A 12968-nucleotide genomic window follows, 5' to 3' on the forward strand; every position below is an offset into this window, starting at 1 on the left:
CTGAATGTTTTCCAGGTCTTGCTGCATATAGACACAGGCTGCTTCAGTCTGTAGGTGAGACCTCAAGTTGACTAGGACTGGAGTCGATGCATGGGAAGTTCTTGCTGCTAATTGGAATGCCAGGAGACAATGAGTATTTTAATACATTGGCCCAGATCTTCTATTTGGAATAGTGGCAAACGCTCAGGAGTTTGCTGCTGTTGAGCGTCGGGATCCATAGGAAGTCCCAAGGCGCACTCATACACAGTAGTTACGTAGAAACTTCAAACTTCTGGAGGGTAGAGATACGCTGCCCGAAGCCCCCTCCTGTGGATTCCTCCAACACTGTAATGTTGTTAATGGAATTGTCCCTATTGTTGGAGACTTGGACTAGATGCTCTAAACTTTCACTGAAGTTTGCAACAGAATGCCTGGAAATTTTAATCACAGGCCTTAAAAGTGATTTGCAGCAGAAGCTGTATCGGGAAGAACTTTTTCATATACAAACTGTACTTAAAAGCAAACTTGCTGAATGATCTCCGCCTCCACCCACATCTCACACCACCCCAAGCCCCCACCCAGTCACTCCAGCTCTCTGATCCTAAGCTGCGTGAGAGAGCAGATAGATTGAAGGATTAAGGGTTTCTCATTACATCGTTCCAACTATCCTTATTGTGGAGTTCTATGTGTCCAGCGGAGGACAAATGAGCACTATGCTTCATATGTGCCAGATGCACCCTTGTGTCCCTGCACTTGTTCACTCAGTCTCACGCCTTGACACTCCTGCTTCACCATCAGTGATAGAGGGGCTGCCCTCATGCCCTGCCAGTTTCAAGGCCTCCTCCTCCACAGGGTTCAAGATGTAGAAATACAGTACCCCTCTGCCGGTCTTGGCCCTTCTCTTTGTGTCATGTGCTGTCTTCTCCTGCAAGCGTATAAAAAAAAACTTAAGCCTGAATTTTTCGGATGGTGGGGTCTCACTTCCTGCCATCCAAAGAGTCCCTACCAATTCCGAGTGCCCCACAGCTATTTCACACTCAAATGAGCATTAAGTGGCTGCAGGCAGGACTTCTGCTCCCTTTCAGGAGGCAGTCCCGATTGGCCAGCAGTTCTCCAGTCCCTGCAGCGACAGCACTGCAGTGGACAGAAGAAGAAATGCAGGAGGACATTGGAGCCTAAATCCGGGCACCAGAGGCCCAGGTAAGTTAAAGGGGTCACATGACGGGGAGGGCCGACTTCAGAAGGGGCCTTCTGATGGAGGCCCCACCCTGCCCACCCGCCCTTCCCACCCAAGACATAACTCTGTTCTTTTTCCAGCTTCCCCACAGAAGTTCAATCCTCCCACCAGCCTAAAAGTTGAGGCTGGGTGGGAAATAGCCCATAAGTGGCCAATAATTGGCCACTTAAGGGCCTTAATTGGGTCATGGGTGGGCTTCCCATCAGAGGCCTTGATCACCCCAGCATAAGATCGCTGTGTGGTAGGGGGCGGGCGGGAAGCCAGAGGGAATCCCGTCCTTTCAATTTCACAATTTCCACCCAAATAACCTGCCAGTGGGGATGCGTAAAATTCTGACCCTAGTTTTCCACAAAGTTACACACAACACCTAAGCTGGTGGCAGTCCAGCAGTCTGTGATGGGTCACATAAATGCCTCCTGTATGTGGCTATTTTTCAGATAGAGAGACCTTAAGGGGGTCAGCAATGACAGGCAGTCATTGGCATTGGTTGCCAGTATTGGCGGTGATCCGTTCTCTACTGATTCTTCGGGTGGCGGGCTAGGAAACCCCACCTGGCCAAGAAGTATTTAGGTTCATCTCACTATGTGCTAACAAGTACAGCGATCCACAGCCTGAAACCTTCCCTTTTAATCGATATTGATGAACAAGAGTCCCACTGTGGATATTACAATGGAGTATCCAATGGAGTATGCTCAAACTGACAGATTTCATTCATTTTTGATGAAAAAAGAACAACTGAAGACAGAGAACAGGGCAGCCCTCTTAATTAAATGGACATCCAAGAAAAGAAATGGCTGATGATCACCATTCTTTCAAGCTATTCATTTCCTGTGGAGATTAAGTTGACTGTGAACATGTTAACCATGCCTATATATATATGTATATATATATATATATAAAAATGGCGGGGCAATACTAGAATTATACTCCACATTCTTCCTACCAGATCAAAAGCTAAAGGAGATTTTTTTTTGCCTTTCTTGCATTTGAGACTTATCTATGAGTAAGTTAATTAAATTGTCAAAGTTAGTTGCCAGTCTTAACTGTAATACTCACAATTGGTTTACTATGACTTTTGACTTGTCTGTCTAATTCCAGCTATGAACTGTAACCTGATGTTGAATGCACAGGCAGCAAGTAAAATATGCCGCAGCCTAAATGATCCAGATCCATCAGGCCAACTTTTGTTTCGGTCATCAGAGGTCCTCTGGAACTTACTGGAACAGGCCTCTAAGAAGGAACTTGTTAATCAGCTGAGCAATTTTGAATGTATCAAGTGAGTATTTCAAAGTAATCACACTAACCAATAAAAAATTATTTAAGTACTAATTTCTGATGGTAGCTGAAATATAATTTATTCAAAGCTGCAGTAATTTGATGCGCTTGTTCAATTTTCAAAGGCCTAAATTTTCTAATCAGGGTTGGAATCTCTGGTTCCAGCATTGATCAGACAAAAAAATGTACACTTATCTTCCTTCAATTTTTCTGAGAAATTTTCTGATGGAAGATCCTTCCAAACTGACTCAGTGCAGGAAACCTCGGAGATGGGAATCCGTGCAGAAGCCACACCCCATTTTATGACACTAGCTGCTGTATTCTGGTTAGTTAAGAGTTTAAATGCCCCAAAGCTTCTTTGAACAGCTATGGAGAGAAGGTAAGGGGGTAGGAGATGGGTGAGGTAAGTGGGTAAGGTGGGTATGGTAAAGGGGTAGGTAGGGTGGGTATGGTAAAGGGGTAGGGTGGGTGTGGTAAGAGGGTAGCGTGGTGTGGTACGTGGGTAACAGGTTAGTTTGGGTAAGATAAGTTGGTAAGGGGCTAGGAGAGGTAAGGGGCAGGGTGGATAATGTCAATGGGTAAGCGGGTTGGATGGTTGAGGGAGTAGGTTTTTGAGGTCGGGTTGGGGGTAAGGGGGGTGTCGGGAGGTCAAGGAGGATAGTCGGATGGTGAAGTCCGGTCAAATCGGGGGAGTTCAGGCGTTGTGGGTATTCGAGGGATCACTGGGCAAGTCAGGTGGGGAGGTCTGGTCAAGTTGGGGTGGGAATCAATGTGGTGAGATCTGTCAGGTCAGGAAGGCAAGTCGGAGGGTTGAGGGGTTAATCGGGTGGTGAGGTCAGGTCTGGGGAGCTCAGGCGTTGGGGTAGTCGGGAGTCAGGGCAGTAGTAAGGTGGTGAGGTAGGGTCAGGTCACGTGGAAGTCAGGGACTGGGGATGAGGTTGGGTCAGAGAGGGTTGGGGCATCAGGTAGGGAGTTGGGGGTGTGGAAGTTGGGTGGTCAGGAAGTTTGTCGAGGACGTCGGGGATTTTCCAGTCTAACATTTCCTGGGTAGCTAAGTCGGAACTGTCCAAAGTCTCTGACTCTAACTCAGAGTTGAAGCAGGGGGAGCTGGAGAATTTCCTATCGGAAATTCAGACTTCAGGCAATTCCCATGGAGTCCCGTAACACATCTTGGGAGGCACGTCTGACTATCCGGAGATCAGAAGATCTGGGCCAATGTAGTGTGCATATTAGGAAATGCCTCTAGGAGTTATGTAAAAACAAGCCACAGTGTAAAAATGAGAAAAAAATTAATGAAATACTGGCACATTGGGTCTCAGCACCTTAAACATTCAAAGCATTAATATTTGGCTTTTTAGGGCAGGCTACAGTCTTACAAAATGCCCTACAAAATTAACTTTGATAGTACTGGGGGCACAAAAATTCTTGAAGAATATTGTATTGGAGCATCTCTGGCAGATCAAATTTTCCATAATCTGATGGTCACTGAAGCAGCTATTTTAACAAGTGATGGTTTACTGTGGGTTTGAACTGATATGCGCATCAGATAGAGCTTCAGTTGCTGATACAATTTGGGGAAGAATTGCATGGGCTGTTTTTTCACATTTTGATAGTGGAAATAAGATGCTTTGTTCCCTGATTTAAAGAACAGATGGAAGGCCTGTGTAAATGCACCATGCAATTTGACCAAAAGTATTATTGGGACTTATTTTGCTGTATATTACAAAAGATCTTCCTGTTTTCTACATGTCATACTAAAATAATATTAGCTTACTTCTTTTTCATCTTTAGCGCATTGAAAGAAGCCTTTTTGAACCAAATGGTAAATGGTTATTCCCATTCTGATCGTCAGCTGCGAAATGACTTGCTGATAATAACTACAAGTCTAGCAGAACATCCCTTGGTTCCAATGATTGTAAGTTTTACTGTGAAATGCTAACAAACATTTATAAAATTCATGCATATGCTTGTTTTATTAGTGAACAGAACAATCAAGCATGAATCACAAAAGATTAGTATGCAGGTACAGCAATGGAATGTTATTGTTTATTGTGAGGTGAGTTGAATACAAAAGTAGGGAGGTTATGTTTCAATTATACCGGGTATTGGTGAGACCACATCTGGAGTCCTGTATACAGAATTGGTCTCCTTATTTAAGGAAGGATGTAAATGCATTGGAAGAAGTTCAGAGAAGGTTTACTAGACTAATACCTGGAATGGGCAGGTTGTCTTCTGAGGAAAGGTTGGACAGGCTAGGCTTGTATCTGCTGGAGTTTAGAAGAGTAAGAGGAGGCTTGATTGAAATATATAAGGTCCTGAGGGGCCTTGACAGGGTGGATGCGAAAAGGATGTTTCCTCTTGTGGGAGAATCTAGAACTAGGGAGTCACTGTTTAAAAATAAGGGGTCGCCCATTTAAGACAGAGATGAGGAGAAATTTTTCCTCTCAGAGGATCGTGAGTCTTTGGAACTCGCTTCCTTAAAAGGTGGTGGAAGCAGAGCCTTTGAATATTTTTAAGGCAGAGAAAGATAGATTCTTGATAAGCAAGAGGATGAAAGGTTATCAGGAATAGTTGGGGATGCGGAGTTGAAGTTAAAATCAGATCAGCCATGAAATTATTGAATGACAGAGCAGGCTCAAGGGGCTGAGTGGCTCACTCCTGCTTCTAATACGTATGTTTGTATGTAAACAATTTCTTTATATACTTGAGATAGATTTTGTAATTGGTTATTATGATGCATTCTGTGATATAACAGTTGTTTAAGGTACTTTATTTTGTTGATTTTTATCGAACTTTAACAATACAATAATTCAGGAAAATGGTTTGTTCGGTAGCTTCCTAAAATTGTCTTTTCGTGATAGGAAACTGGCTTTACTAAGCTCCTGATAATGTTTGCTGCATTCCCTGAAGGTAAGAATTTTCTATTAGTGGAAGTCATCAAAAGATTTGCATCCAGTTTCGACTACTGATGATTTCACTGTTGTCTTTATGTCAAAATTTTAGTAATATCATTAAGAAAACAGTGAGTCAACCAGATTTGCATAATAAGTTTATGAAATGTTCAAATATTTCAATTGTTAATTTGTTACAGTATTTTATAGTTTGCGACTCGCTCCACCATTTGCTGCCCCCACTCACAAACAGATCTGCAAACCAAATTTATCAACAAAGAGATAGAAAATTCAGATGTCTTTTTATCTGTATTCTCTTAATGTACTTGAACATATTATTGGTTTCATTGTCTCCAATTTTTTCTTGCTTACTCAATGTGAAAATACAAAAGGGCCAATTTTCCTCATTCTGTTTCTGGGATGTTCTCAATTCCAGAAGTATTCCTGACAGGGCTGAAGTTTCCTGCTTGACATAGGTGAGGTCCTTTAAATTAAATGTAAATGAGCAGGAGGGCATCATAATGCATGCTGCATTTTTCCTTTGGAATTTTTGCCAGGCAGTGACTCAGAGTAAATAGGCATTACAGATTGCCACCATCCCCTTCAGATTGGAGTATCCAAAAGGCAAGTATCAAAAACCTCTTCAGACCTCAAAAGATAAGTTGGAAATTTTTTATGGGCCAGCTAAGAGAAAAAGTGGGGCTAGTGGCCATCCAAAATAAAAATAAAAAATGCTGGAAATACTCAGCAAGTCAGGCCACATCTGTGGAGAAAGAAATAAAGTTAATGGACTGGATTTTATCTAAACAGGCGCACAAACAGTGAGATGGCCAGTAGCAGGTCAGGATCCATTTGTCAATGACACTGGCTTTATCACAGCATTAACAGTCCACTTCCAGGCAGGGTGCTGTGCAAAATCTGTCAAAGGAACGAATTGGGGAGGCTGCCCACCAGCACCCCACCCGCCCCCCCCACCACCCCGCCACCTAGCTTGGACTCTTACCTGAATGTTTTCCTGCGGAATAGGAACATAGGACTTAGAAGCAAGCGTAGGCCATTCAGCCCTTTGAGTCTGCTCTGCCATTCAGTAAGGTCATGCTGATCTGGTTGTCTCAACTCCACTTTGCTGTCTGATCCCCATTACCCTTGACTTCCTCGTCTATTAAAAAATCTGTCTAACTTTGCCTTGAATAAATTGAATGATCCAGCCTTCACTGCTTTCTGGGAAAGAGAATTCCACAGACTAATGACCCTTTGAGATAATTTTTTTTTTTCCTCATCTCCATCTTAAATGATAGACCCATTATTTTTAAACAGTGTCCCCTAGTTCTCGTCTCTCCCACAAGTGGAAACATCCTCCCAGTATCTACCCTATCAAATCACCTCATGAACTTATATGTTTCAGTAAGATCACCTCATTCTTCTAATCTCTATAGGTATAGGCCCAATCTGTTCAAACTTTCTTCATAAGATAAACCCCTCACCTCAGGAATAGGAACATGAGAAATAGGAGCTGGAGAAGGCTAATTGGCTCTTTGAGCCTGGTCCTCCATTCAACAAGAGCACAACTAATCTACCTCAACCCCACCTTCTCACAGTATCCCCCAATCCCTTAATTCCCTTGGTATCCAAAAATCTATTGACAGTTTTCTCAAATCCCGTAATTCCCTTGGTATCCAAAGATCTTAAATATACTTAATAACTAAGCATCCACAGCTTTCTAGGGTAGAAAATTCCAAAGATTCACAATCCTTTGAATGAAGAAATTTCTCATCTCTGTCCTAAATAGCCAACTCCTTTATTCTGAGACTTTGGCCCCATGTTCTTGATTACGCAGCCAGGAGTAGCATTTCCTCAGTATCTACCCTGTCAAGTCCCTTAAGAAATTTAAGTATTTTGATTTGGCTACCTCTCACTCTTCTAAACTCCAGGGGCAGAATTTTCCCCCTGTTGGGGAGGGATGGTTAAGAGCGGGCACATGGAGGCGTGCCTCCGATCGTGGGCGCACCACCATTTTACGTGGGCGGGCCAATTAAGGCCCGCCCAGCATTATGTCTGCACGGAAGTGCTATCTGTTCCCTGTGCAGGCAGGAGGGGATTCCCTGAGCCAAGATTGCGCTCTTTCGCGCATGCCCTGAGGCTAAGTGTTGGCTCAGGGATTTCAGCTGTACATTAAAAAATCTGAAAAATAGAAAAAAAAATTCCCTGACATGTCCCCTCATGTGACACTGTCACATGAGTTGGGACATGTCCATAACTTTTACATACACTTCAATTACATTTTTTAAAACCTACATGAAACTTTAACCCACCCGTGGATGAGGTCTCATGCTTTTTCTAATGCCCGCCAGGGCTACTGGCCTGCTCGCCGGTCTTAAGGTTGGACAGACAGGTCCATTAATTAGTTTAATGACTCTATCAATGGCCTCAATTGGCCATTGGCAGGTCGACAGGCGCACAGTTGATTTTGCTGAGCCACTGCCTACCTGAAAATTTAAATGGGGCACGGTGACGTCGGGAGTTCCGCCCGACATCATCCCGCGTCATTTTACGTGTCGGTGAACGGGCCCTGCACCCCCCACTCGCCAGCCGGAAAATCGTGCCCCAGGGTTTACAGGCCTAGCCTACTCAATTTCTCCTCAAAGGACAATCCCCTCATCCCAGGAACCAATCTAATGAATTTTCATTGCACACTCTCTAGGGTCCCCCCTCATCCATCTTACTAGTTACATCCACAAAATACCCCAACAAGTCAGTTAAACACAATCCTCCTTTCATAAATCTGTCTTGACTCATATTATGATTTTCTGAGTATCCTGTTCTTTAATAAATTCTAGGATTCTACTACTGTTGTTAGACTAACTGGCCTATGGTTCCCAGTTTTCTCTCTTCTTCCTTTCTTAAATGGCAAACGTTTGTGGAATCTCAGTAATTCTGGAAGATCAAGACAAATGCATCCACTATCTCTGCATCTGCCTCTTTTAAAACTGTAGGATTCAAGTTGTCAGATTGGAAGGATTTATTGTCACCTGGCCCCATTAATTTTTCCAGTACTATTTCTTTACTTGTATGATTTCTTCAAATTCCTCATTCTCGCTAGACCCTCAGTTCCCCATTATTTCCGGAATGACTTTTGTGTCTTCTACTGTGAAGACAGATACAAAGTATTTCCTTATCCGCTATTATAATTTCACCTGTCTCTGTCTCTAATGGGCCCACATTTATTTTAACTGATCTCTTTACCCAAGGGACTGAAATTAGGGGATGTTTACCAAGGATGGGAGGAAGAGGCCAGCCTCTTGGCTGTGATAGAAGTGGCTGAGGAACTGAGCAGCAGGAGTGTGATCCTGCAAATCTAGAAACAGTGCCTCAAGAGGTTCAAGGACCTCAGGAGGCCACGAAATGTGAGTAGTATAACATTTTCAGGTGCCAGTCCCACAATCTGACTTCCCTTCAGACCAACACACTTTGCAGCTCCACTCATTCCTCTCTCTTCAGGCACCTCCGCACATCAGAGCAGCCAACACTCAGGCTCACCCTCACCTTCGTACTATCTCACACTCATGCCTCACAGTCACTCTCCACAAATGCCATCCTTCCCTCCTCTCCACATATTCAATTTCTCACACGCACAACCCTGCTTTCTCTTTTTTGCAGGAGATGAGAGTTGAGACCTACAGGGAGAGGCGGAGAACTGGGTGGTAGAGGTGGGGGCTTCTCCAGTAAAAGGCAATGTGTTAACTATTGGCAATGTATGCCCACCTAGTACACTGCAGAGGAGGTCTTGCTCCAGGAGGCTGCAGATAACAGCAGTGATCTGCCATGAAAACCTGAGCCTCCTGAGGCACTGGTGTTCACATGTCAAAGAACTGATCATCTGCCTGAGTTGGGGGTACTTGCCTCCTTGAAACTGGTTCTCTCTGTCCATCCCTTTGTCTTGTGGAGCAACATGTGGCTGAGAAGAAGGAAGCTGATGCTGCTCCTCTTTCATCCAGGAACAACTGTTTACTTGCCCAATTGCATCTTGTTCCTCACTGAAAACAACAATTATAAGTGCCTGGAAATAGCAACACTTCAGGTCCCTTGATGAGCCTTGTACACAGTTGCTTGTTATGAAAGTTCAACTTGACCTCTTCCCTGGTCGAGAAGTTAGGAACTCCAAGTCCCAATAGGCCTCAGAGTTTTTGCGCATGCGCAAACCAGGAGTAGGCTGCACATGTGCAGATCTGCATCTTTAAATTTATTGGGCAAGAACGGACCTGACGTGCCTGCACAGAGATGGAAGACGGTGGGAAAATCCTGTCAGGTGATCGGGAGTGGAGTGCCATTAAAAAGAAGTGCATCAGGCAGGGAACAAGGAGAGGTCCCAAAAGAAGAGTCCTGGAAAGGGACAGGAAGAGACCCCAGTTAGGTTAAAAAGTAGGAAGAGGGCTGTGGTTAGCAGATATTAAGTGAAGAGGGTTCAGGGAAGCCCTGGTAATTGAAGAAGGCTCAGGGGAAGCCCTGAAGATCCAAGAAGGCAACAGAAAGTTGGTGACTCCATGTTGCGGGCCGTTGGGGCAAAGGTATCCCTCTAGAGCAGTCGTGTTCTGCTTGCTGCGGCCAAAGATCTGAAGTTGTGCTTGTGAGTTGGTGCTTGAGTGCATACTCAGGAATCCCGGGGAACAGAACCTCGGGAGACAGGAATTGAAACCCTGCGAGGTGGGCTATTGGTTGAAGCCATCCGAGTTGGAGCAACTTGTGGAGAGAATTCCAAGGTCAGACCTTCGAAGGTGAAGATTGGAATCCTGAGAGAGTGAGTTTCAGTGAGATTGGTTGACTCTGTGTTACTGATGTCAGGGTGGGTTGTTGAGAAATCCCATGGACTCTCTTGGTCACCTTTGCCATTTAGTGTGCAGTGTGTTCAACCACAGTTTGTTTGTTAATCCACATGTACCTCATTAACCCTGAATGTTAGAGTATAAGATAGGTATTGTAAATTGTTTCATCTTCCTGACCTTGTAAAGCTTATTTTTGTTTGTTCACAACCATAGAATCTTGTGGCTTTATTCTCTTTGTAAGTGTCTTGAATCTCAAACTTTGTCTATTTTAAATGAAACGTTATTGGCCCCGAACTGAATCTTACTAAAAACTTGGGGGCTTGGTCAAGGATCATAATATGCTGGGCAGGTTCTTAGGCAGCATTACTGGACTGCATATTTCTGTATAATGTATTGAGAGTATAAGAATTGCCTGTTAACTTTTCCTTGCCAATATTTATGCTAGACCCTGTTCTGTGAATAAACTGGTCTCAAAATATTAAACAGGCTTTATTGCTGTAATAAGTTTTTATTTGTTCCATGGGTAAAAGAGTGACTTCAATCTTAACAAAACAACAGTAGCGGAACTATTGTGGGTGTAATCTCAAAAGACTTCATATTTTTATCATTGAATGGTTACAACACAGAAGGAGACCATTTGACCCATTATGTGTCCGTCGGTTCTCTGCAAGAACAACTTAATTATTCCCAGTCCCATGACTTTTCCCTGTTGCCTTGCAATTTTTTTCTCTTCAGATATTTATCCAATTCCCTTTTGAAAGATATGATCGACTCTGTCTCCATCAGACTCTCTGACAGTTCTCTCTCTGCGTAGTTTTTCCTCATGTTGCAAGTGGTCTTTTACCACTTGCAACCATAGAACCATAGAACACTACAGCACAGAAAACAGGCCATTCGGCCCTTCTAGTCTGTGCTGAAATATTATTCCACTAATCCCATTAACCTGCACCCAGTCCATAACCCTCCAGACCTCTCCCATCCATGGATCTATCCAATTTATTTTTAAAACTTAAGAGTGAGCCCGCATTTACCACGTCAGATGGCAGCTTGTTCCACACTCTCACCACTCTTTGAGTGAAGAAGTTCCCCCTAATGTTCCCCCTAAACCTTTCCCCTTTCACCCTAAAGCCATGTCCTCTCGTGTTTATCTCTCCTAATCTAAGTGGAAAGAGCCTACTCGCATTTACTCTGTCTATACCCTTCATAATTTTGTAAACTTCTATCAAATCTCCTCTCATCCTTCTCGCTCCAAGGAATAAAGTCCTAACCTGTTTAATCTTTCCCTGTAACTCAACTCCTTAAGACCTGGCAACATCCTAGTAAATCTCTGCACTCTTTCAATCTTACTGATATCCTTCCTGTAGTTAGGCAACCAGAACTGCACACAATACTCCAAAGTTGGCCTCACCAATGTCTTATACAACCTCACCATAACATCCCAACTCCTATACTCAATACTTTGATTTATGAAGGCCAGTATGCCAAAAGCTTTCTTTACAACCCTGTCTACCATTCAACTTGAATCAGTGTCCTCTGGTTCTTGACCCTTGTGCCAATGGAAGCAGTTTCTCTATCTGCTCTGTCGAGACCGCTCATCATTTTGAATACCTCTATCAAATCTGCTCTTGACCTTCTCCACCTAAAGAGAATAGCCTCAGCTTTGCCAATCTGTCCATGTAACTGAAGTCCCTCATACCCAGAACCATTCTCCTAATTTTTTTCTGCACACCTTCTAATACTGATGTTCCCATCCTTCCTAAAGTGTGATGCCCAGAATTGGACATAAAGCTCCAGTTGAGGCCGAATCAGTGTTTTATAAAGGCTCACCATAACTTAACTTGCTTTTGTACTCAGTGCCTCTTTTTATAAAGCCCAGAATCTTGTGTGCCTTATTAACCATTGTCTCAACCTGCCGAGCCTGCTTCAATGATCTGTGTGCATATACCCCCAAGTCCCCCTGGTCCTGCAACATCTTTAGAATTGTATCCTTTCATATTTCCCATCCTCATGCTTCCTATCAAAATGTATCACACTTCTCTGCATTGAAGTTATCTGCCACATCTTGCCAATTCCACCAGCCTATGTCCACTTGAAGTCTGTCATTATCCTCTTCACAGTTCACAATACTTCCAACTTTTATATCATAAGACCATGGGATGTGAGAGCAGAGGAGTTTTTTGGACAAGGGTGTAACATTTGCAGCTCTCCAGTGCTCTGCTACCATACCTGCATCTAAGGAGGACTGGAAGATTATGGCCAATAACTCTGCAATTTCCACCTTTTGTTTTCCTTGGTATCTTTAGATGAATCTGATCACATCATGGAGACTGATGAACTTTCTAGCACTTCTTTATCAAATTAAGACTTTTGGATTCCCTTTTGTTAGCTGCCAATCTCTTCCCATTCTTTCCCTTTACTAAGCTTATTTCTTTTCTCACTTTTTATATTCACCCTTTTTCTGGTATCTCTTTCATCATTCAATGAATTCTTTCTTTGTTTGTTCTACACCTCCCCCTCATGGGAATGTACCCAAACCATCTCCTCCTTCAAGGTAGCCCTTGTTGTTGTTCTGTTACATTGTTTTGCCTGTTAATTTTTGCCAATCTGGGCCAGATCTGTTCTCACCACACTGAAATTGGCGCTCCCCCAAGCAATTATTTTTACTCTAGATTGCTCCTTATCCTTTTCCATAGCTAACCTATCCCTCATACGACTGTGATCACCATCTCCTAAATGTCCCTCTACTGACAATTGATTCACTTGACC

General features: G+C 43.4%; 1 protein-coding gene across 1 annotated transcript in view; it reads left to right on the forward strand.

Moving 5' to 3' along the window:
• cfap69 (cilia and flagella associated protein 69) overlaps positions 1–12968 on the forward strand; it is a 146987-nt gene that overhangs the window by 48031 nt on the left and 85988 nt on the right. Inside the window, exons 8-10 of the mRNA XM_078534791.1 lie at positions 2315–2492; positions 4283–4406; positions 5353–5401. Coding sequence (XP_078390917.1) covers positions 2315–2492; positions 4283–4406; positions 5353–5401 — 351 coding nt within the window. The remainder of the gene's footprint in view (positions 1–2314; positions 2493–4282; positions 4407–5352; positions 5402–12968) is intronic.

This window comes from Cetorhinus maximus, chromosome 3 (genome assembly GCF_964194155.1).
Source record: "Cetorhinus maximus chromosome 3, sCetMax3.hap1.1, whole genome shotgun sequence".
NCBI lineage: Eukaryota > Metazoa > Chordata > Chondrichthyes > Lamniformes > Cetorhinidae > Cetorhinus > Cetorhinus maximus.